The sequence below is a fragment of the Stegostoma tigrinum genome, chromosome 16 (assembly GCF_030684315.1).
Source record: "Stegostoma tigrinum isolate sSteTig4 chromosome 16, sSteTig4.hap1, whole genome shotgun sequence".
In the NCBI taxonomy this organism is placed as follows: Eukaryota; Metazoa; Chordata; class Chondrichthyes; order Orectolobiformes; family Stegostomatidae; genus Stegostoma; species Stegostoma tigrinum.
The window spans coordinates 65,499,152-65,522,321 of NC_081369.1; the positions used below are offsets into that span (position 1 = coordinate 65,499,152).

The 23,170-nt window shown below is 45.0% G+C and overlaps 1 protein-coding gene across 3 annotated transcripts in view; it reads right to left on the reverse strand.

Annotated features, from left to right (window-relative positions):
• The window catches only part of LOC132210624 (carbohydrate sulfotransferase 8-like), a 203,328-nt gene that overhangs the window by 92,673 nt on the left and 87,485 nt on the right, over positions 1-23,170 (reverse strand). For 2 of the 3 annotated variants that reach the window (XM_059651559.1, XM_059651560.1), the window contains exon 3: positions 422-459. The exons of the other annotated variant lie outside the window; for it this stretch is intronic. In XM_059651559.1, the coding sequence (XP_059507542.1) occupies positions 422-459 (38 nt within the window). The remainder of the gene's footprint in view (positions 1-421; positions 460-23,170) is intronic. 3 annotated transcript variants of the gene reach the window in all.

A 23,170-nucleotide genomic window follows, 5' to 3' on the forward strand; every position in this document is an offset into this window, starting at 1 on the left:
TCCTTCATTTTAATCACTCCTCCATTGCTAATCCACTCATTCATCCCTCACCCCCTGCCTCTTCCCTATTTACCCCCTCTCCCACTGACACCCCATCCCCTCTCCCGATGACCCCTCATTCCCACCACCCTCTGCCTTCCCCCATTCTTCCTTCACCCCCGTTATTCCCTCATCCCCGCCTCCCCCGTTACCCATCTTACCCCCCTGCCTCCCCCATCTCCCTCACCCCTTTCCCCCATTACTCACCTCAGCCCCTGACTCCCCCATTCCTCTCACGTCCTGCTCCCATTTCCCCCTCGCCTCCTGCCTCCCACATTCCCCCTCACCCCCTTCCTCCCCCCATTGCCCCGTGACCCCCAGCCTGTCCCAAATTGATTAGAATGCCTCTTATTCCCACAGAAGAGCATTGAGCTGAATTTACCTTTCCTGTCTGTCTTGGATTTACCTGAAGTCCTGATCCTGAAAGAAGAAAGTCAATGTTTTAGAGAGTGGATTGAGACACTGACCTTCCTTCTCACATTGCTGAGTTCAAGTTCCTTCTGGAGACAGATGGCTGGAGGGACAACAGGCCAGACCCTTCAGTCTCTGTCTGTTTCCTCACTCCCCTCTTCAATTTTTCTTTTCCCAGATCCACAGCGAACCTGGAGATAGTTGGCAACCCTGTCCTAATTCTGAACGCTCCCTGTGCCTTCCCCAAACACTGGTTCCTGCCTGCTGCTCACTGCAGTCCCAGCCGGGACCATGAATAGGGAATAATTCCCAATGGGCCTACGGAGCTCCAATGACCCAGAATTAAAAGCTAATCTAGGGGTGATCACGACAACTATCTTTGTCAGAAAACCCCACCTGGTTCACTAATGTCCTTTAGGGAAGGAAACTGCCATCCTTACCTGGTCTGGCCTACATGTGACTCCAGACCCACAGCAACGTGGTTGATTCTTAACTGCTCTCTGGGGAATAAATGTTGCTCTTACTGAGAAATGACAACACCAGGAGGGCAAACGTGTGATCCACTTACATCTCTGTACAGTTTGTCACCCATTCCCTGGGATTGGGAGCCTGTTTCTGTCTCTTTCTGCTTTGTTCCTGTTTTTCAACAATCAACCATCAGATAACACCATAGGATAAAGGAGTAGGATTAGGCCATTCAGCCCGTTAAATTATGGCAGATATGTTTCTCAACCCTCCTCCTGCCTTTTCCTCGTAACCCTTGCTCCCCCCTTACTAAAAACCTGCCTATCTCTGTCTTAAATACACTCAATGACTTGCCCTCCACTGCCCTCTTGTGACAACGAGTACCACAGATTCCCCAGCCTCTGGCTGAAGAAATTCCTCCTCATCTTAGTTCCTCAGGGTAACAAAGTGTGAAGCTGGATGAACACAGCAGGCCAAGCAGCATCTTAGGAGCACAAAAGCTGATGTTTTGCGCATAGGCCTTTTCTGATGAAGGGTCTAGGCCTGAAACGTCAGCTTTTGTGCTCCTGAGATGCTGTGTGCCTGCTGTGTGCATCCAGCTTCACACTTTGTTTTCATGGATTCTCCAGTAACTGCAGTTCCTATTATCTCTCTTAGTTCTACAGGGTCATCCATTCACTCTGAGGCTGTGCCCTTAGGTTCTAGTCTCTCCTACTGTTGGAAACATCTTCTCCATATCCTACTCTATCCAGGCCTCTCAGGGTTTTGCAAGTTTCAATCACATCACCCCAATCCTTCTAAACTCCATCGAGTACAGACCCAGAGTCTTTAATCGCTTCTCATCTGACAAGTCCTTCGTCCCCAGGATCATTCTTGTAAACCTCCTCTGGACCCCCCTCTAACACCAGCACATCCTTCCTTAGATATGGGGCTCAAAACTGATCACAATATTCCAAATGCCTTATACAGTGTCAGCCGTACACCCCTGTTGTTGTACTCTAACCCTCCAGAAATGGAAGCTAACGTTGCAGTTGTCATTCTAATTGCCAACTGAACCTGAATGCTAACCATGAGAGAATCCTGAACTAAGGCTCCCAAATCCCTTTGTGCTTCAGATTTCCAAACCCTTCCCCCATTTAGAAAATAGTCTTCACCTGTACTCTTCCTACCAAAGCTCATAACCTCACACTTTCCCACGTTGTATTTCACCTGCCACTTCTTTGCCCTCTCTCCCAGCCTGTCAAAGTCCTGCTGCAGCCTCCCCACATCCTCAACACTACCCGTCCCTCCACCTATCGTTGTGTCATCTGCTAACTTACCAACAATGCCCTCATTTCCTTTATCCAGATCGCTGATTTATAATGTGAATAGCTGTGGTTCCCCACACTGACTCCTGCAGAACTCCACTAGTCACCCTCTGCCATCCTGAGAAAGACCCCACTCTCTGCCTTCACCCAGCCAGCCAATCCTCTATCCATTTCAGTACCTTGCCCCTGACACCATGGGCTGTTATCTTATTTACAGCCTCCTGTGTGGCATCTTGTCAAAGGCCTTCTGGAAATTCAGATAGATCACATCATCCAGCTCTACACTATGTTATCGCACATCTCTTTTGTCTCATTACTTCATCAAAGAATTTAAACAGATTTGTCAGGCATGGCCTCCCTGACTCAGGCCTATTTTACCATGTACTTCCAAGTACTCCACAATTTCATCCGTAATAATGGACTCTGAAACCTTCCCACAAAGTGCTTCCCAGCCAGTGAAATAAGTTTGCGAAGTTTTCAGTTGCTGGTGTAGGAAATGTATCAGCCGGGTGGTGCACAGCAAGATCCCAAAAAAAGACAATCAGGTGATAATGAGTTGGTAACTACATTGTAACTAACCACTGCTCCTTTTCTGGGTTCATTTAGACCCAGCTGAGAGGGCAGGCATGGCTCCATCCCAAAGAGAACCCCTCAGGCAGTGCAGCACCTCCAGTACGGGGAGGTCTGCCTCAGCTATTCTTCTCAAAATCTGGGTTCGGACTTGAACTCATAACCGTTGACTCAGGGACAGCTGTAGGAACTGGGTTACCTGAAAGGGTAGTGGAAGCAAATTCAATCGTGAGGCTGGGGGGAAATGTGGTAAAATTGGTGAGAGTAGAAACAAGGCAAGAATCAAAGGGAAATGATAAACAGACTGTACTAGGAAGGGGATAACGTGTACAAATCTAACGAGTAAGTCAGCAAGCAACACTCGAGGTTCAAAAACAGTAAAAGGCTACAACTGAATGATTTGTGTCAGAATGCACATAGTATTCAGAATAAAAGAGATGAATTGAGAGAACAAAGAGAAATAACCAGCCGTTACAGAGTCATGGCTGTGAGAATTAGTGAGAGAATTAAGGAATGTGAGGAAAAGAGTAGGAGTGGAGTTGAGGATAATCAGGTCAGCCGTGATCTCATTGAATGGGGGAGCAGACTCGATGGGCAGAGTGGCCTACTTCTGCTCTTGTGTTTTATGGTAATATTGAAGGGTCCCAAAGACATTTAGGGAATGACTGGGGCGTGGCTCTGTTAATTAATGATGATATAAGCACAAGAAAGTTGAGGAAATTAGTTTGAACAGTTTGGAGTCAAGGTGACAAATGATGAAGGTAAGAGGCGGCCTGTGGGAGGGGAGTGGAAGCACACAGTGGGGGTAGAGTACAAAGGAATGAATGATGGCTCAGAAAGGTACGATGAAAACCCAGACACCACAAAACCATCTGCGTGAGGTAGTTTCGATGAGGAGCTCACAGGACGTTTTCAATTCAGTTTGTGAAAGCAACGTGTTCTGAAGCTGACCAGACAGCAGATCATTACTGGACTGGTCCTGTGCAATAGGATAGGATTATCGAATGGTCTTGATAAGGTGGGTGCTGAGAGGATATGTCCTTCTCTGGGGGGACATTTCAGGCTGGGGTCACTGGGCAAAAAGACAGGATAACCCATGTAAGACTGAGATGAGGGGTAATGCTTTTCTCTCTGAGGGTTGTGAATCTTTGAAACTCTTCGTGAATGTACATTGGAAGCCGAGTCCCTGAATATTTTTAAAGCAGAGATACACATATTCTCGGAAAGAAAGTGGGTGAAAGATTCTTGTTGGTAGGTGGAGTAATTGATCGGCCATCATATTATTGAATCAACTTGAGGGGCTGAATGGCCTACTCCCACTCCTTATTTATATCTTCACTGAGTCTCTCTCAAGTTGACAAAACTATGAAGAGAGCTTTTAGCTTTCCATAGCTTTACAGCATCATTTGTTTCATAATATATAAATCAAAGACATAACCCAAAGCTTCACAGAGAAGTGATGTTTAAGTAATAACTCCTCATTTGATATTCCTGCAGCATTGTTCAGAATGACAAACAAAAAGAGAGCAGATGCAATAAATGAGGTGAGAGAAGAAACTGAAGATGTGTCCAGACTGAGATAGTAGGAGCTGCAGATGCTGGAGAATCTGAGATAACAAGGTGTGGAGCTGGGTGAACACAGCAGGCCAAGCAGAATCAGAGGAGCAGGAAGGCTGGCGTTTCGGGCCTAGACCCCTCATCAGAAATGGGGGACGGAAAAGGGGGTTCTGAAATAAATAAGGAGAGAGGGGGAGGTGGATAGAAGATGGATAGAGGAGAAGATAGGTGGAACGGAGACAGACAGGTCAAAGAGGCGGGGATTGGGCCAGTAAAGATGAGTGTAGATGGGGAGGTAGGGAGGTGCGGCTTGAGGTGGGATGAGGGGATAGGTGGGAGGAAGGACAGTTTAGGGCGGTGGGGACGAGCTAGGCTGGTTTTGGGATGCGGTGGGGGGAGGGGAGATTTTGAAGCTGGTGAAATCCACATTGATACCATTGGACTGCAGGGTTCCCAAGCGGAATATGAGTTGCTGTTCCTGCAACCTTCGGGTGGGATCATTGTGGCACTGCAGGAGGCCCAGGATGGACATGCCATCTGAGGAATGGGAGGGGGGAGTTGAGATGGTTTGCGACTGGGAGGTGCAGTTGTTTAGTGCGAACTGAGCATAGGTGTTCTGCAAAGCGATCCCCAACATCAGGGAAAGCAAATGGAGGCTGAAGAAGGGTCTAGGCCTGAAACGTGAGCCGTCCTGCTCCTCTGATGCTGCTTGGCCTGCTGTGTTCATTCAGCTCTACGCCGTATTATCTTGTGTCCAGACGGGTTGGAATAAGAGAAAGCACAATAGGGCATTTGAGGGGAGCATGCAAGATCTGATAAAGAGAAGCAGGCACATTACCACAGCAGGTTCCTGGTCTTGCTCCAGGGATCTCCACACACTTTCATCATCGGCTCTCTCCGTTGTCCCCAGTCCCAGATCCCCTGCTGGAACTGAGCTACAGATCGAAAGGCCATGGTCTAGCGGAATGGTGAACAGGTAGGGTATCCTGCTGTCCTTATCCACATGCTCTCACTCGATGCTGGGGTTGAGAGCTGTTGTTTGACTTTTAGACTCTGTTTCCCTTTAGTCACAGTCCCCTCCGTCCATCCTGAATCTTTTCCTGTCACTATGCTGGTCAGTGTCCTCCCGACTCCCCCTGGAGCAGCCTTTATCTCCAGTGGGATTAATACTGTCTCCGTCTCTTCTATTCCTAAGGTCATCTCCCCCCTTGCAAACACTTAGAAGATAATCCTTCAGAGGTAATTTGAGCCGTTACCAACGGCAACCTAGTCAGTGAGACACAACGGGATGTTAAGAGTGAAACACACAGGGCAAGGTGAAAATAAATTAATGAGGCAGACAACAATCCAATCAGGATCATAGAACATAGAATATTACAGCACAGTACAGGCCCTTCGGCCCTCGATGTTGTGCCGACCTGTCATACCGATCTCAAGCCCATCTAACCTACACTATTCCATGTACGTCCATATGCTTGTCCAATGATGACTTAAATGTACCTAAAGTTGGTGAATCTACTACCGTTGCAGGCAAAGCGTTCCATTCCCTTACTACTCTCTGAGTAAAGAAACCACCTCTGACATCTGTCCTATATCTTTCACCCCTCAATTTAAAGCTACGCCCCCTCGTGCTCGCCATCACCATCCTAGGAAAAAGGCTCTCCCTATCCACCCTATCTAACCCTCTGATTATTTTATATGTTTCAATTAAGTCACCTCTCAACCACCTTCTCTCTAATGAAAACAGCCTCAAGTCCCTCAGCCTTTCCTTGATCAGAAGCTGAAAGGTGAAGACAGAGAGGGTCACACCACTAAATACAGAAGGCTTGTGTTTATTCAGCACCTTGTCACATCATAGAGACGTCTCACACCCTGACAGTCACAAAGTCTGATCGAGATCAGGAGTGGTATCTCCTCCCCCTCTGGGCTCAGTATTCAATAACTCTGTGTCTGAAGGGAGATCGCTGTCTGTGGTGTGTGAGGGTGCAGTCTTATGGAGTGGGGCAGGGGACTCAGGGCTGGCGAGAATGTTGAGGTGGTGTAGAACTGCCAGCATTACAGCCTTGCCCGAGGAAGGTTCAGAAACAATCCAGAAACAATCATCTGGGTTAGAATGAACAGTCACACGGTTAACGGTGGGTGCGTTTGGTGTGGAATTCTAAAGGGACTATCAGTTGAACTAACTTTCCAGAGTTGTTTTGAAGAGGTAGTAGTGAGGGTTAATGAGAGAGTAACCACTGTTGATTTAGTGGCCATCCAAAGGGCATTAAATAGTGTGTGCCCTGATAAGGGCACTGTGAGGGAAGCTGCTGTTCATGGTGTAGCAGGGGCAGCAGCAACAGGGATAGGACATTGGCTGAGTGATAGTGAAAAGAGAGGAATGCTCAATGGGTATTTCTCAAGCTGGAGAAAGATTTATAGTGAAATTTCCACAGGTGTCAGTTTTAGGACACTTGTTTTTTTCTGATTATATATAAATAATCTAGATCTTGGGACAATTTTAAAGCTTACAGCTGACACAAAACTTGGAAGAATTGTAAATTGTGAGAACAGTGTGAACTTCAAAATGAAAAGTTGGTGACGTGTGGCGTGGTTGACATATGAGGCTCAATGCAGAGAAGTGTGAGGTGATGCACTTTGGTGCACAGAACATGGAAGTAGAATCAGATAAAGGATACTATTTTCTGAAGAAGGGTCTAGGCCCGAAACGTCAGCTTTCCTGCTTCTCTGATGCTGCTTGGCCTGCTGTGTTCATCCAGCTCTATACCTTGTTACAAAGGATACAATTCTAACAGCTGTGTAGGAGCTGAGAGACCTGGGTGCACATCTGTATAACCCATCAGAAGTGGCAGGACAGGTAGAGAGAGCTGTTAGTAAATCATACAGTGTTCCAGGCTTCATTTACTGGGTCATAGATTACAACAAGAAGGGGGAGATGCTGAACCTATACAAGTCACTAGTTAGAGCTCAGTCAGAGTATTGTGTACAGTTCTGGGGACTGCGCTTTGGGAAGAATGTGAATATTTTGGAGAAAGTGCAGAAGAGGTTTATGACAGTGTTTCCAGAATGAGGAACTTCAGTTTTAGGGATAGATTGGAGAAGTCAGGACTATTTCCGTTAGAGTGATGAAGGCTGAGAGTAAGTTTTATACAAAGTTTTCAAAATTGTGAGGAACCTAGGCAGAGTAGGCTGGGAGCAACTGTTTCACTCATCAAGGAATTGAGAACCAGAGGGATGGTTTGAAAGTGTTTTGAAAAAGAGGCGAATGCGAGGCCAGAGAAACAGCTAGGAGTTAGGGTCTGGAATACACTGTCTGGATGTGTGGCTGGAGGGAGGTTCAAATGAGGCATTGCAAAGCACAGAGGATGGTGATTTAAGTAGAAACAATGTACTGGGTTATTGGAAAAAGGCAGGAGTTTGTCACTATGTTTCACTGCCCAGAAAGGCAGTTTACACTTGATGGGCAGAATGGGCTCCTTCAGCACTGTAACAATGTCATTCTGTGAAATCCAACACAGCCCATTCCCGCCCCATCAGTCTCCCCTCAACCATCAGTAAAGTGATGGAAGGTGTCAGTAACAGAGCTATCCAGCAGCACCTGGTCAGCAATAACCTGCTCAGTGACGCCCAGTTTGGGTTCCACCAGGGACCCAGTGTCTCAGACAACAATCATCCTTTGGCCAGCATCACTTACACAGATCATCTGGTCCTTATCATCTTGCTGTGCACAGATTGGCCACTGCGTTTCCTACAATAACAGCAGTAATTTCTCAACAAACCTACCTGTTGCACCAGTTCTGTAGGGACAGGAGGAGGGCCGTTCAGCCCCTCCACCCAGTTCCACCATTTAGTGAGATCAACTCCATATCCCTGTCTTTGGCCCATATCCCCTAATACATTTGCTTAACAAAAATGTATCTCTCTCTCATTCAAAATTAACAACTGATCCAGCATTCACTGCTGTTTGTGGAAGAGAGTTCCAAACCTGTCCCACCCTTTGTGTGGAAATGCATCCTAACATCGCTCCTGAACAGTCTGGCCTTAATTTGCAGAGTCTGCAGCAGTTGGTGAGAGATGCTTTGCAAAAACAGCTTTGACTTTCACTGCCTGCTGTCCGTGTCTGTATCTCTTTATAGTTTGTGACAGCAAACCTGATGTCCCTCCCTCTCTCTATCCCAGGGCTAATCCTCCAGCCTGTTCCCTTGAGATATTGTTCTATCCTGTGATTAATTAGCCGTATGTTGTAAAGAACGTTTTTCCTGAGCGTTCCCAGGTTACAGACCGTGTAAAAGTCCCCTGAGCTTCTGAGTTTATTTATGGAAAAGAACACAAAGCAATGTAGAGTAGAAATACTTAATTGGGAAAAAGTCAATTTCAATAGGTCAGGAATAGATTGTTCCAGATAAATTAGAATTAAAGGTTCGCAGGCAAATCAATAAAGTGCCAATATGCTGCTTTTGCAGGGGACCTGGTTCAACTATAATTGAGGTACTTTCCCACAAGGGGGAAAATAGGACAAATAAATTTAGAGCTTCTTGAATGATAAAAGAGAACAAGAACAAGATGAAGCAGAAAAATACGTGTTTATGACAGATTTCAAGTTGAAGACAATACAACTGAGAACCAGGCTGAATATAGCAACTATGGAGAGAGAATGATAAAGTGAATTAGAGAAGTAAAGAGAGGGATTGAGAAAAGGTTGTCAGGTAATACAGGGACCTAGAAGGTGATTTACATGTGGAGGCATTGGGAATGGCTATTAGATAAGTACGCTGCATCTATCATTCCCAAGGAAGAAAAGTTTGTTAAAGTTGTAGCGAAAGAGGATTTATTTTTGAGATTCCTGATTGACTATACATTATTGAAGAGAAGTTATTAGAGCGACTGTCTGTCCTTTAAGTTGCAAAGTACCAGGACTGGATGAAGTTTGTCTGAAATTGCGGAGGGAAGTAACAGGGGAATATAACAGAGGCACAGGCTGTAAACTTCACCCAGAGAGTGGGGACCCTGTGGAATTCTCTGTCACAAAAAGCAGTTGAGGCCAAAACATTGAATGTTTTCAAGAAGGAGTTGGATATAGTTCTTAGGGTTAAAGGGATCAACAGGTCTGGGAGAAAGTGAGAACAGAGGACTGTGTTAGATGAGCAGCCAACATCATAATGAATAATCAAGAAGGGTTGAATGACCTACTTCTGTTCCTATATTCTATGCAACCTCCGATTCTCCTTAGGTACAGAAATGATGCCAATGGACTGGAGAATTTCTTGTATTGAACCAGACAATAAAGAGTGTTAAGCTGAGCTCAGTCATTCCAGGCCAGTTAGTTCCATCTCAGTGGTAACAACACTTTGTGAAACAATAATGTGGAACAAAATGAATAATCAGTTGGACTTTTAAGGACCAGAAAGACAGAGGCAGCTGGGTGGACTGGACTGACAGAAAATCCAATTTAATGTAACAAAATATAAAGTAGGAAGAAATCAGAAGTGACAATCTAACCTAGAAGATATAAGAGTAAAGGGGTTACAGGTGCGAAGGGATCCAGGGATAAATGTGCAGAAATCACTGAAGGTGAGAGGACAGGTTGATAAACGATTTAAAAAATGCTATGTGGGATCCTGACTTTCTAAAGACAGCCACTGAGAAGCCACACATATATAATAAACTTTATAAATCCCTGATTCAGACTCAAACAGAGTATTGTGTCCCATTCAGAAAGTTCGGTGAAGCCTTCAGAGAGATTACAGGAACAATTTACAAGAATGATTCCAGGGTCAAGGGACTTCAGTTACAGTAGTAAGTCGATAAACCTGGGACCGTTCTTTGTGAAGAACACAAGATTATTACAGAGATAACAAGGTGTAGAGCTGGATATACACAGCAGGCCAAGCAGCATCAGAGATTATTACAGAGATTTGATAGACATATTCAAAATCCTGAAGGGTTTTGACCTGGCAAATTGAATAACTAGGACTTGTAAAAAAAAATCCCACCAGGATGAGGGCATTGCTGTCCAGTCCAGCATTTATTGCCCATCTCTGATTGCCCAGAGGGCAGTTAAGAGTGAATCACATCATATAAAAGGCTGTAGAGAGGGTTTTAAACATATCAGAGGGGCAGACGACTCATGAAGTGATTCATGTCAGAGATAATGGGAACTGCAGATGCTGGAGAATCCAAGATAACACTGTGTGGAGCTGGATGAACACAGCAGGTCAAGCAACATCAGAGGAGCAGGAAAGCTGACGTTACGGGCCTAGACCCTTCATCAGAGAGGGGGATGGGGAGAGGGTTCTGGAATAAATAGGGAGAGAGAGGGAGGAGGACCAAAGATGGATAGAGGAGAAGATAGGTGGAAAGGAGAGTATAGGTGGGGAGGTGGGGAGGGGATAGGTCAGTCCGGGGAGGACGGACAGGCCAAGGAGGTGGGATGAGGTTGGTAGGTGGGAAATGGAGATACGGCTTGAGGTGAGAGGAGGGGTTGGGTGAGAGGAAGAACAGGTTGGGGAGGCGGGGACGAGCTGGGCTGATGTGTTGGCTTACAAAGCAAAAGGTGTGGCAGCATTGTACAACAACTATTTTGGTGATACGCAGAAAGTTACAGAAAATGATAGCTGTGCAGAAAGGAGTAACAATGAATAGAACATAGAACATAGAACATAGAACATAGAACAGTACAGCACAGAACAGGCCCTTCAGCCCACAATGTTGTGCCGACCATTGATCCTCATGGATGCACCCTCAAATTTCTGTGACCATATGCATGTCCAGCAGTCTCTTAAATGACCCCAATGACCTTGCTTCCACAACTGCTGCTGGCAACGCATTCCATGCTCTCACAACTCTCTGCGTAAAGAACCTGCCTCTGACATCCCCTCTATACTTTCCACCAACCAGCTTAAAACTATGACCCCTCGTGCTAGCCATTTCTGCCCTGGGAAATAGTCTCTGGCTATCGACTCTATCTATGCCTCTCATTATCTTGTATACCTCAATTAGGTCCCCTCTCCTCCTCCTTTTCTCCAATGAAAAGAGACCGAGCTCAGTCAACCTCTCTTCATAAGATAAGCCCTCCAGTCCAGGCAGCATCCTGGTAAACCTCCTCTGAACCCTCTCCAAAGCATCCACATCTTTCCTATAATAGGGCGCCCAGAACTGGACGCAGTATTTCAAGTGCGGTCTAACCAAAGTTTTATAGAGCTGCAACAAGATCTCACGACTCTTAAACTCAATCCCCCTGTTAATGAAAGCCAAAACACCATATGCTTTCTTAACAACCCTGTCCACTTGGGTGGCCATTTTAAGGGATCTATGTATCTGCACACCAAGATCCCTCTGTTCCTCCACGCTGCCAAGAATCCTATCCTTAATCCTGTACTCAGCTTTCAAATTCGACCTTCCAAAATGCATCACCTCGCATTTATCCAGGTTGAACTCCATCTGCCACCTCTCAGCCCATCTCTGCATCCTGTCAATGTCCCGCTGCAGCCTACAACAGCCCTCTACACTGTCAACGACACCTCCGACCTTTGTGTCGTCTGCAAACTTGCTGACCCATCCTTCAATTCCCTCGTCCAAGTCATTAATAAAAATTACAAACAGTAGAGGCCCAAGGACAGAGCCCTGTGGAACCCCACTCACCACTGACTTCCAGGCAGAATATTTTCCTTCTACTACCACTCGCTGTCTTCTGTTGGCCAGCCAATTCTGTATCCAAGCAGCTAAGTTCCCCTGTATCCCATTCCTCCTGACCTTCTGAATGAGCCTTCCATGGGGAACCTTATCAAATGCCTTACTGAAGTCCATATACACCACATCCACAGCTTGACCCTCATCAACCTTACTAGTCACATCCTCAAAAAACTCGATAAGGTTTGTAAGGCATGACCTACCCCTCACAAAGCCGTGTTGACTGTATTTGATCAAGCCATGCTCTTCCAGATGGTCATAAATCTTATCCCTCAGAATCCTTTCTAACACCTTGCAGACGACAGACGTGAGACTTACCGGTCTATAATTGCCGGGGATTTCCCTATTTCCTTTCTTGAAGAGAGGAATTACATTTGCCTCTCTCCAGTCCTCAGGTACGACTCCAGTGGAGAGCGAGGATGCAAAGATCTTCGCAAGTGGCGAAGCAATTGCATTTCTCGCTTCCCAAAGCAGCCGAGGACAAATCTGATCCGGGCCTGGCGACTTGTCAATCTTAATGTTTGACAAAATTTTCAGTACATCAGCTTCCTCTATCTCTATCCATTCCAGCATGCACACCTGCTCTTCAAAGGTTTCATTCACTACACAGGTCGTTTCTTTTGTAAAGACAGAAGCAAAAAACTCATTTAGGGCTTCCCCTACCTCCTCAGGCTCCACACACAAGTTCCCTATGCTATCCCTGATCGGCCCTACTCTTTCTTTGACCATTCTCTTATTCCTCACGTAAGTGTAAAATGCCTTTGTGTTTTCCCGGATTCCTTCTGCCAAGCCTTTCTCGTGCCCCCTCCTGGCTCTCCTCAGACCATTTTTGAGCTCCTTCCTTGCCTGCATGTAATCCTCTCTAGCTGAACTTGACCCTAGCTTCCTCCACCTTATGTAAGCTACCTTCTTCCTTTTCACTAGAAGCTCCACCGCTCTCGTCATCCAAGGTTCCTTTATCTTACCCCGTCTTGCCTGTCTCAGAGGGACATATTTACTCATCACTCCCAACAACTGTTCCTTAAACCATCTCCACATGTCTATAGTTCCCTTACCATGGAACAACTGCTCCCAGTCCATGCTTCCTAACTCGTGTCTAATCGCATCATAGTTTCCTCTTCCCCAATTAAATATCCTCCCATTCTGCCTAATCCTCTCCTTCTCCATAGCTATGTAGAATGAGAGAGTGTTATGGTCACTATCACCAAAATGCTCTCCCACCACAAGATCTGATACCTGCCCCGGCTCGTTTCCGAGCACCAAGTCTAGAATGGCCTCTCCCCTCGTCGGCCTGTCAACGTACTGTGTTAGGAAACCCTCCTGAACACACCTTACAAAAACAGCTCCATTCAAATCTTCTGCTCGGAGGAGGTTCCAATCAATATTAGGAAAGTTAAAGTCACCCATTACAACAACCCTACTGCGTCCACACTCTTCCAAAATCTGTCGACCTATGCTTTCTACAATCTCCCTGCTGCTATTGGGGGGCCTGTAGTAAACCCCTAACGAGGTGACTACTCCCTTGCTGTTCCTAATTTCCACCCATACTGACTCAGTAGGCAGATCTTCCTCGACAAAGGAAGCTTCTGTAGCTGTGATACCCTCTCTGATTAGTAGTGCTACACCCCCTCCTCTTTTTCCCCCCCTCCCTATTCTTTTTAAATGTTCTAAACCCTGGAATATCCAGCAACCATTCCTGCCCATGAGAAACCCATGTCTCTGTTATGGCCACAACATCATAGCACCAGGTACTGATCCATGCTCTAAGTTCATCACTTTTATTCCTGATACTCCTTGCATTAAAGCAAACACACTTTAACCGATCCCTTGGTTCCTTCCCAGGAAAATCCTTCCCACTAGCTGGTCTACCTCTTGCTACTGCCTCACCTGCATCAACGCTCACCTCTGGTATACAGCTCAGGTTCCCACCCCCCTGCCATACTAGTTTAAACCCTCTCGAACTACTCGAGCAAACCTTCCACCCAGGACATTGGTCCCCTTCCAGTTCAGATGCAACCCGTCCTTCTTGTACAGGTCCCACCTTCCCCAGAAGGCATCCCAATTATCAACATATCTGAAACCCTCCCTCCTACACCAGCTGCGTAGCCACGTGTTCAGCTGCGCCCGCTCCCTGTTCCTCACCTCGCTATCTCGTGGCACCGGTAGTAAACCAGAGAACACTACTCTGTTCGTCCTGCTCTGCAGCTTCCATCCTAACTCCCTGAAATCACTTTTTATATCCTCAAACCTATTTCTGGCTAAATCATTTGTGCCAATATGTAACACGATTTCTGGCTGTTCACCCTCCCCTTTCAGAACTTTATACACCCGATCGGAGACGTCCCGGACCCTGGCACCAGGGAGGCAACATACCTTCCGGGAATCCCGATCCTGCCCACAAAATCTCCTGTCGATTCCCCTAACTATCGAGTCCCCTACCACGAGTACTTTTCTATTCTGCCCCCTTCCCTTCTTTGCCACAGTGTCAGGCTCAGTGCCAGAGAACTGACTACTATGGCTTTCCTCTGGTAGGTCAACCCCCCCAGCAGTATCCAAAACGGTATACTTATTGCTGAGGGGAATGCCCACAGGGGATCTCTGCACTGTCTGTCTGTCCCCTTTCCTCCCCCTAAAGACAAAAATTTAAAAGACAAAATTTAATTCTCTATTTGAATGTGCATAATCAGAGCAAAATACATGAATTAACATACATATAGAGGTTAAAGGAGCCATTCGTTAAGTACAGAAATTGTTCGCATGTTGCATATTTAAAATTATAGGATCACATTTGTAAGTACAAACATTTGTAATTCAGATGTCCATAAATCTATGTAGTCTTTATGCAGACATGGTTACTAGGAGATCAAATCTTGGAAGTAATTATTTAGCAATATGTGACTTTTTGAAAGGAAGGAAAGTGTGTTGGGATAGCATTGTTAGCACGAGATGGAATTAGTATATTAGCAAGAAATAACTTTGCCTCAGAAGTTATAGACTTCATATCGATGGAGATAAGAAAGAGCCTAAATAAGAATAATTGCAAAGGAATGAGAGTGGGCGAGGCTGGAGTGGACTGGGAAAAGGCGTTTAGCAGAAATGAGGGTTCAGCGACAATGGTAGACATTTTAAAAATGAACAGTTAATGTCTCACAACAAAGATGTATTCCAGTGAAGAAGAAGGATTGTAGGAAGGGGAGAAACCAATTGCTGTTTAACCAGGGGAGTTAAGGCTAGTATCAAATTGAAACAAAACACATACAATGAGATAAAGGTTAATGGCCAACATGAGGAATGAGACAGCTTTAAAAGCAACCAAAAGATATTTGTTTTCATGCCCAACTAAGCCTCTTGCCGTGGCCCCTCAAACTCACAAAGATCCCTTATGCCACCATATCCAACTCCCACTGCCCTTCATACCATTTATACCAATTAGTGTTCTGTCCTGCCTCAAGACATTTTGTTGCCCTTATGCCAACTTAGGTGTAACTCGTAACAACTCTGTCCCTCACAAACCACCTTTTCTCCCACACCCTCCATGCTAACTGACCCAGTATCTAGTGTTGTTAGACTGCAGGATCCATGTGATGAAATAAGGTAAAATTCTAAGTGTTGACTGATTAATTCACTATGTCAAAAATGCTCTCATTTATTAAATAAATAGTCACTATATTTAACTCCCTTTAACGATTTAATTCCTCATTTAAAAAAAAGCATTTGTATTCGTAGTCCCACTGCAGACACATATAAACAGTTGGAGCTGTCATTCAAAAATGTAAACTGACAGGTACCCCACTGTGATAATGGAAGGTTGTGAAATAAGTTATGCAGCACAAATCCTTTAATGATAACATCAGAGTTATGTTAACAGACATAAGTTAAGACATAGAGTGAAATAGCAAACACTGATTTTTACTGTCATTTAAATGCCTTAACAACGTAACATCTGTTCTTAGAGCTCCCCTGACAGTTCCAATGGGTTTATCTCCATTTTATTTCCATTTGTGTCTACTTCTATCAATTCCAAAGAGCACTTTGCCTCTCCCAAAATGTTAGCATTCTTCTCTAAAATGGTGGTGCACCTCTTGAAGAATTCTGAACACATTAAACTGTTTCACGAAAGGTGCAAAATCCATGCGTCAGAATTTGGATAACCAGCAAGTGGAAATTTGATCTGTGACTACCTTTGATCTGTGTAATTGTCTGTGAACTGCCAAAGTGCAGAGTACAAAATGTATGTGCCTGCCTCCTCATTTAAGTTGGTGGATGAAGATTTGGAGGAACATTTCCAAATTCTGGTAATGTGAAAATTCAGAACAGTGACTCTGTTTCTCTCACCAAAGCTGCTGTCACATCTGCTGAGCTTTTTCAGCTTTCTCTGTGTTTCTTTTAGATTTCCAGCATCTGTATTACTTCCTTTCTGTGCAGCATCAATTGCTATTTGCTGCAGAGATTCCCAAACATCACCTTCAGCCTGAAAGGTCTGGCTATAATTTTTAGGCAATGCCCCTAAGTCCTGGATAATCTGAGCAGCTGATGGTTTTAAAATGTACTCCGTCTGTCCCCGTTTATATCCCTAAAACCTTAAGGATCTAAACACCAGAGAATATAACCTGCATTTGCTTGTTCCATAAGAACATCAGAGTTAGGAGAAGAAGCCCATTGAGCCTACTCTGCCATTCAATGAGATTGTGGCTGATCTGATAATCTGAAAATCCACTTTCCTGCCTTTCCCTATAACCCCTGATTCCTTCACAGGTCACTGTCTGAGAGAAGAAATCCCTCTTTGTCTCTGTCTTATAGGGGTGACTCCATAATTTGAGATGTTGTGCCCTGGTCCTAGACTCACACAATGGGAAGCAACCATTTCACATCTCTACAGGCAAGCCCCCAGAATCTTGTATGTTTCAATGGGGTCACCTTTCATTCTTCGAAACTCCATTGAGTACAGGCCCAATCTACTCAACATCTCCTCAAAAGACAGTCCTTCCCATACTGAGTGCAATGTCGATATAATGTGACTTCTGAAGTGCAGGTATCATTCTAAGAAATCTGATGCAATCTCTCGATGGGTACAATCCCCTCATGCATGGTACCCAAATCTGTTCACAATAATGCAAATTCCATCTAACCCAGGCTCTGTGTAACTCACATGTGACTTCTAATCCTTTTTAAAAATTTGTATTCATTCATGGGATGTGGGTGTCACTGGCTGGGCCCAGCATTTCTTTCCCGTCCCTAGTTGCCCCTTGAGAAGGTGGGGGTGAGCTGCTTTCTTGAACTGCTGTTGATCCACAATGCTCTTAGGGAGGGAATTCTAGGATTTTGACCCAGCGACAGCGAAGGAACAGCGATATATTTCCAAGTGAGGAAGGTGAGTGGCTTTGAGGGGAACTTCCAGGGGGTGTTGCCATGTGTCAGCTGCCCTTGTCCTTCTAGATGGAAGTGGTTGTGGATTTGGAACATGCTGTCTGAGGGTCTTGGGTGAATTTCTGCAGTGCACCTTGTACATAGTACACGCTGCTGTTACTGAGTGTCGGTGGTAGAGGGAGTGGATTCCTGTGGATATAGTGTGAATCAAATAGGCTGTTTTGTCCTGGATGGTGTCAAACTTCTTGGGTATTGTTAGGGCTGCACCCATCCAGGCAAGTGGGGAGTGTTCCACCACACTCCTGACTTGTGCCTGTAGATGGTGGACAGGCTTTGGGGAGTCAGGAGATGAGTTACTCACCACAATATCCCTAACTTCTGACCTGCTCTTGTAGCTGCTGTTAATGTGGTGAGTCCAGTTGAGTTTCTGGTCAATGATAACCCCCAGGATGTTGATAGTGGGGGATTCAGTGATGGTAACACCATTGAATATCAAGGGGCAGTGGTTAGATTGTCTCTTGTTGGAGAAAGTCATTGCCTGCCACTTTCCATATATCAGCCTAAGTCTAGATAGTGTCCAGATGTTGCTGTGTTTGAGTGTCGGAGGAGTCATGAATGGTGCTGAGCCATCAGTGAACATCCCTAATTCTGACCTAATGGTGGAGGGAAGGTCATTGATGTAGCAGCTGAAGACGGAGATGGACAATTAGAGGCCGATTAGCCTAACCTCGGTGGTTGGTAAAATTCTAGAATCCATTGTCAAAGATGAGGTTTCTAAATTCCTGGAAGTGCAGGGTCAGATTAGAACAAGTCAGCGTGGGTTTAGTAAGGGGAGGTTGTGCCTGACAAACCTGTTAGAATTCTCTGAAGAGGTAACAAGTATGTTAGACCAGGGAAACCCAGTAGATGTTATCTATCTAGGCTTCCAAAAGGCCTTTGATACAGTGCCTCATGGGAGGCTGCTGAGCAAGGTGAGGGCCCATGGTGTTCGAGGTGAGCTACTGGCTTGGACTGAAGATTGGCTGTCTGACAGAAGGCAGAGAGTTGGGATAAAAGGCTCTTTTTCGGAATGGCAACCGGTGACAAGTGGTGTCCCGCAGGGTTCAGTGTTGGGGCCGCAGCTGTTCACCTTGTATATTAATGATCTGGAGGAAGGGACTGGGGGCATTCTGGCAAAGTTTGCCAATGATACGAAGATAGGTGGACAGGCAGGTAGTACTGAAGAGGTGGGGAAGCTGCAGAAAGATTTAGACAGTTTAGGAGCTTTTGTGCTCCTGAGGTGCTGCTGGGCCTGCTGTGTTCATCCAGCCTCACATTTTATTATCTTGGATTCTCCAGCATCTGCAGTTCCCATTATCACTAGACAGTTTAGGAGAGTGGTCCAGGAAATGGCTGATGAAATTCAATGTGAGTAAATGCGAGGTTTTGCACTTTGGAAAAAAGAATACAGGCATGGACTATTTTCTAACCGGTGAGAAAATTCACAAATCAGAAGTACAAAGGGATCTGGGAGTGTTGGTCCAGGATTCTCTAAAGGTTAACTGGCAGGTAGAGTCCGTAATTAAGAAAGCGAATGTAATGTTGTCGTTTATCTCAAGAGGGTTGGAATATAAAAGCAGCGATGTGCTTCTGAGGCTTTATAAGGCTCTAGTTAGGCCCCATTTAGAATGCTGTGTACAATTTTGGGCCCCACACCTCAGGAAGGACATACTAGTCCTGGAGTGTGTCCAGCGGAGATTCACACGGATGATCCCTGGAATGGTAGGTTTAACGTATGATGAACGGCTAAGGATCCTAGGATTGTACTCATTAGAGTCTAGAAGGTTGAGGGGAGATCTAATAGAAACTTACAAGATAATGTATGGTTTAGAAGGGGTGGATGCTAGGAAGTTATTTCCGTTAGGCGGGGAGACTAGGACCCATGGGCACAGCCTTAAAATTAGAGGGGGTAAATTTAAAACTGAAATGAGACGACATTTCTTCAACCAGAGAGTGTTGGGCTTGTGGAATTCATTGCCGCAGAGTGCAGTGGAGGCCGGGACGTTGGATGCCTTCAAGGCAGAGATCGACAAATTCTTAATCTCAAAAGGAATCAAGGGCTACGAGGAGAGTGCAGGGAAGTGGAGTTGAAATGCCCATCAGCCATGATTTAAATGGCGGAGTGGACTCGATGGGCCGAATGGCCTTACTTCCACTCCTATGTCTTATGGTCTTATGGTCTTTAGACGGTTGGATTTCAAGTTCTCTCGCTATTAAGTCAGCATTCTAATCGCCTTTGTTACTGTTCATGACTACTTGATGATACCTGTACCTGAACTCACAAATCTCTTTGTTCTTCCACGGTTGTTGCTCCTCACCAATAACACATTTCCCTGTTCTGTCCTTTATTACATGCAGAGTGAGTGACCACATATTTGCCAACATTGAAAACTATTCAACACTGTTTTACCCATTTACTTAGTCTACTGATATCTCTTTGTCATTTAATGCTTTCAATAACACTGCCCAAAACGTCTACTTGTCTCACCAGCAAATTTGGCTTTCCATTCCATGATCTAAGCCCATTAATAAATACCAATGAATAATTGAGGTCCCACCACAGTTCCTGGTGGAACATCCTTAATCATATGCTGCTGTCTACCTCTTGCTATTCAGTCGCTCGCTTTGGAGCAGACAGTGTTGTGAAAATTCTCACATCTCAGGATCCAGAGCCTCCTCAATACTCTGAGATTCAAATCCCACTCTAGCAGTGGATGGAGTTTACATTCACATCATTCTGGAATTGAAAGCTAGTCTTCTTTATGGCAACCTCAGCAACTACTGCATAAAAGCTTCAGGTGTCCTTTGGGGAAATAAATCCACCATCATCCATGTGATTCCAGACTCTCAGCAATGGCGTGGATTCCTAACTGCCCTCTGAAATAGCCCAGCAAGTCTCTCATTTCAATGGCAATTAGGAATAGTCAATAAATGCAGACCATGCCAGCAAAGCCATAACCAATAAATTTGTTTCAAAAAGTTCCAAACTGGAATAGTTTATTTACGTTCAAATTTAGTTAACACTCTCTCAAGAGGGACTTTGTCAAATGCCTTCTGCAAGTCCAGATAAATAATATCCGTAGATATCCCTCTGTATTATTTTAACAACTTCACCAAAATATTAAATTGGGTTAGTCGGCTGTGCCATTACAAATCCATGTTGCTCTTTCTGATTAGCTGCAAATGTTCTCGGTGCTCACTTGCCGCATCCTCAATTATATTCACGAGGTATTTCCTGACAGCTGATGTTCGCTCACTGCTCTCTAACTCAATGATCTCCGTCACCATTTCTAAATAGCAGCCTGCCCAATTTTCCAATTTAAAGCATTTTTTTTTGAATGGAGAGAACTTTGTATAATTTTCTGCAGTGTTCCCATCAACTTCCTTTTCTGAAGAAGGATCTCGACCCGAAACGTCAGCTTTCCTGCTCCTCTGATGCTGCTTGGCCTGCTGTGTTCATCCAGCTCCACACAGTGTTATCTCAACTTACTTTTCAACTCTGGGACGTTTGGTTCTGGGAGTTTGTCTCTTTGTTGTGTCATTAACTTCATTGTTGTTGTTGTTCTTATGCCAATTTAGTTCAGTACGTGTCACTGATTCAACGCCCACATGTCTTTGGGCTGTCTGGCATGTTGGCCTCTTCCTTTGCAGGGATGACCAACACAGCTCCATTATTCAGCAGGCTCTCTAATTCCTCATTTCACTATTGGATACTTCCTGGAGTTTTAAGGTACGACAACCCCTGTCCCCACTGGTTCTGACCATTCCCTTTATCTGAAAGTCATTGTGATCGTTTCAGTGATATAACAAGGTGTGGAGCTGGACGAACACAGCAGGCCAAGCAGCATCAGAGGAGCAGGAAAGCTGACGTTTCAGCATTGATTTTGATGTAATTTGCAGGTCTCTCATCACATTTGACAGAAGAAACAAATTCCAGATGCTGGAAATGTTTTGTAAAGAAGGGACACTGAACCTGAACTGTTAACTCTGATATCTCTCTAAAGATACTGCCAGACATGCTGAGGTTTTCCAGCAATTTCTGTTTTTGTCTCTTATTCCATTTTCCACTGGTAGATTTTATTATCTGACATGCCACTATTATTTTTGACAATACAGTGTGGAGCTGGATGAACACAGCAGGCCAGACAGCATCAGAGGAGCAGGAAAGTTGGCGTTTTGGGTCAGGACCCTTCTTCAGAAATGGGGAGGGGGAAGGAGGTCAGAAATAGAGGAGGGTGGGGCTATGGAAGGTAGGTGAGATGGTGATAGGTGAGTGCAGGTAGGCAGTGGTGGAAGAGAAGATGGACCGGCTGTGTCAGGTCAAGGAGGTGGGGATGAGAGGGAGGGTTGGTCATGGGATAAGGCCGGGGATGGGGAGATTTTAAAATTGGTGAATTCTATGTTTAGGCCATTGGGCTGTCGGATCCTGAGGCAGAATATGATGTGCTGCTCCTCCAGTTTCCGGGAGGTGTCATTGTGACACTGGAGGAGGCCCAGGATGGACATGATGCCCAGGGAGTGGGAGGAGAGGGGGAGTTAAAATGGTTGGCAACTGTGCGGTGTTGTCGTTTGTCACACACTTTTTGTACTTTTTTCCACTAGTCACATTCTGTGCTGAACATTTGTGAACAATGTTCCTCTGAGCTTTACAGAAGCAGATTTTCTGGCAAGGTGACCTTTTATGAATATAAACTGCTTCTATCACATTTAATTATTTTTTAAATGTGTCACACTGACAAACCTCTATCATTTAACCATTCACGGATTACCTACATTGTTCCCCTGTACCTGCCTGTAGCTGCTGTTCAGTTTGTATGGCATGGGAAGTGTTAGTATGAGCACTGTTTAAATTGTGTGAATGGTTGTTCTGGGTTAAAGGCCATCTCCATGACTGCATTCACAGACTGCACTGTGATGTGTGATTGTCAGACAGTACGCTCGGATATATTCAGTTTGTGCAGGCTACCAGCTGTCACTGTCTCTGTCTGCCTCAGAAATGCTGTTTCTCAAATTCACCAGAGAGACAACTCCCCGTTTCCCGAGCACTGTGCCTCTCAATTATTTGTTCCTCATTTTTATTTTCCATTTATTTCATTGTTGTTTTTGTCAATGTTTCCTACACTTGCACCGTCTCTCTGTCCCTAATGCTCCCACGATGTTACTTGATTCTGTTTCCTTCTCTGCATTTATTAGTTTCTTGCTCACTCTCTCTTTCTTCCTCCTCCTGTTTGCCCTCTGTCAAATTTTCAAATTCTAATCTCTGCTTCCCTCTTTCTTTCCTGTCCTGTCTGTTTCTACTGCTGTCTCCTGTTCCTTTCTCTCCCTTCATCCCTCACCTTTCTCATTTGTCTCTCTGACTCTGTGGTATTCTGTTACTTACACTTCATTGTTTGATGGAGATAAGATGGGAGAACTGTAACTCCAGGTGACGTGGTGTATGGGCTATTAAGGCATCTGCCTCTCATGGTTTCCCAATCCATTAGCTCAATAAAAGTCAGTAACTACAATAAATAGAGTCATAGAGATGTACAGCATGGAAACAGACCCTTCAGTTCAACTTGTCCATGCTAACCAGATATCCTAAATTAATCTAGTCCCATTTGCCAGCATTTGGCCCATATCCATCTAAACTCTTCCTATTCATATACCCATTCAGATGATTTTTAAATGTTGTAATTGTATGTGGAAAGGTAATGCTCACTTACTGTGTAACCGTACAGAGACTG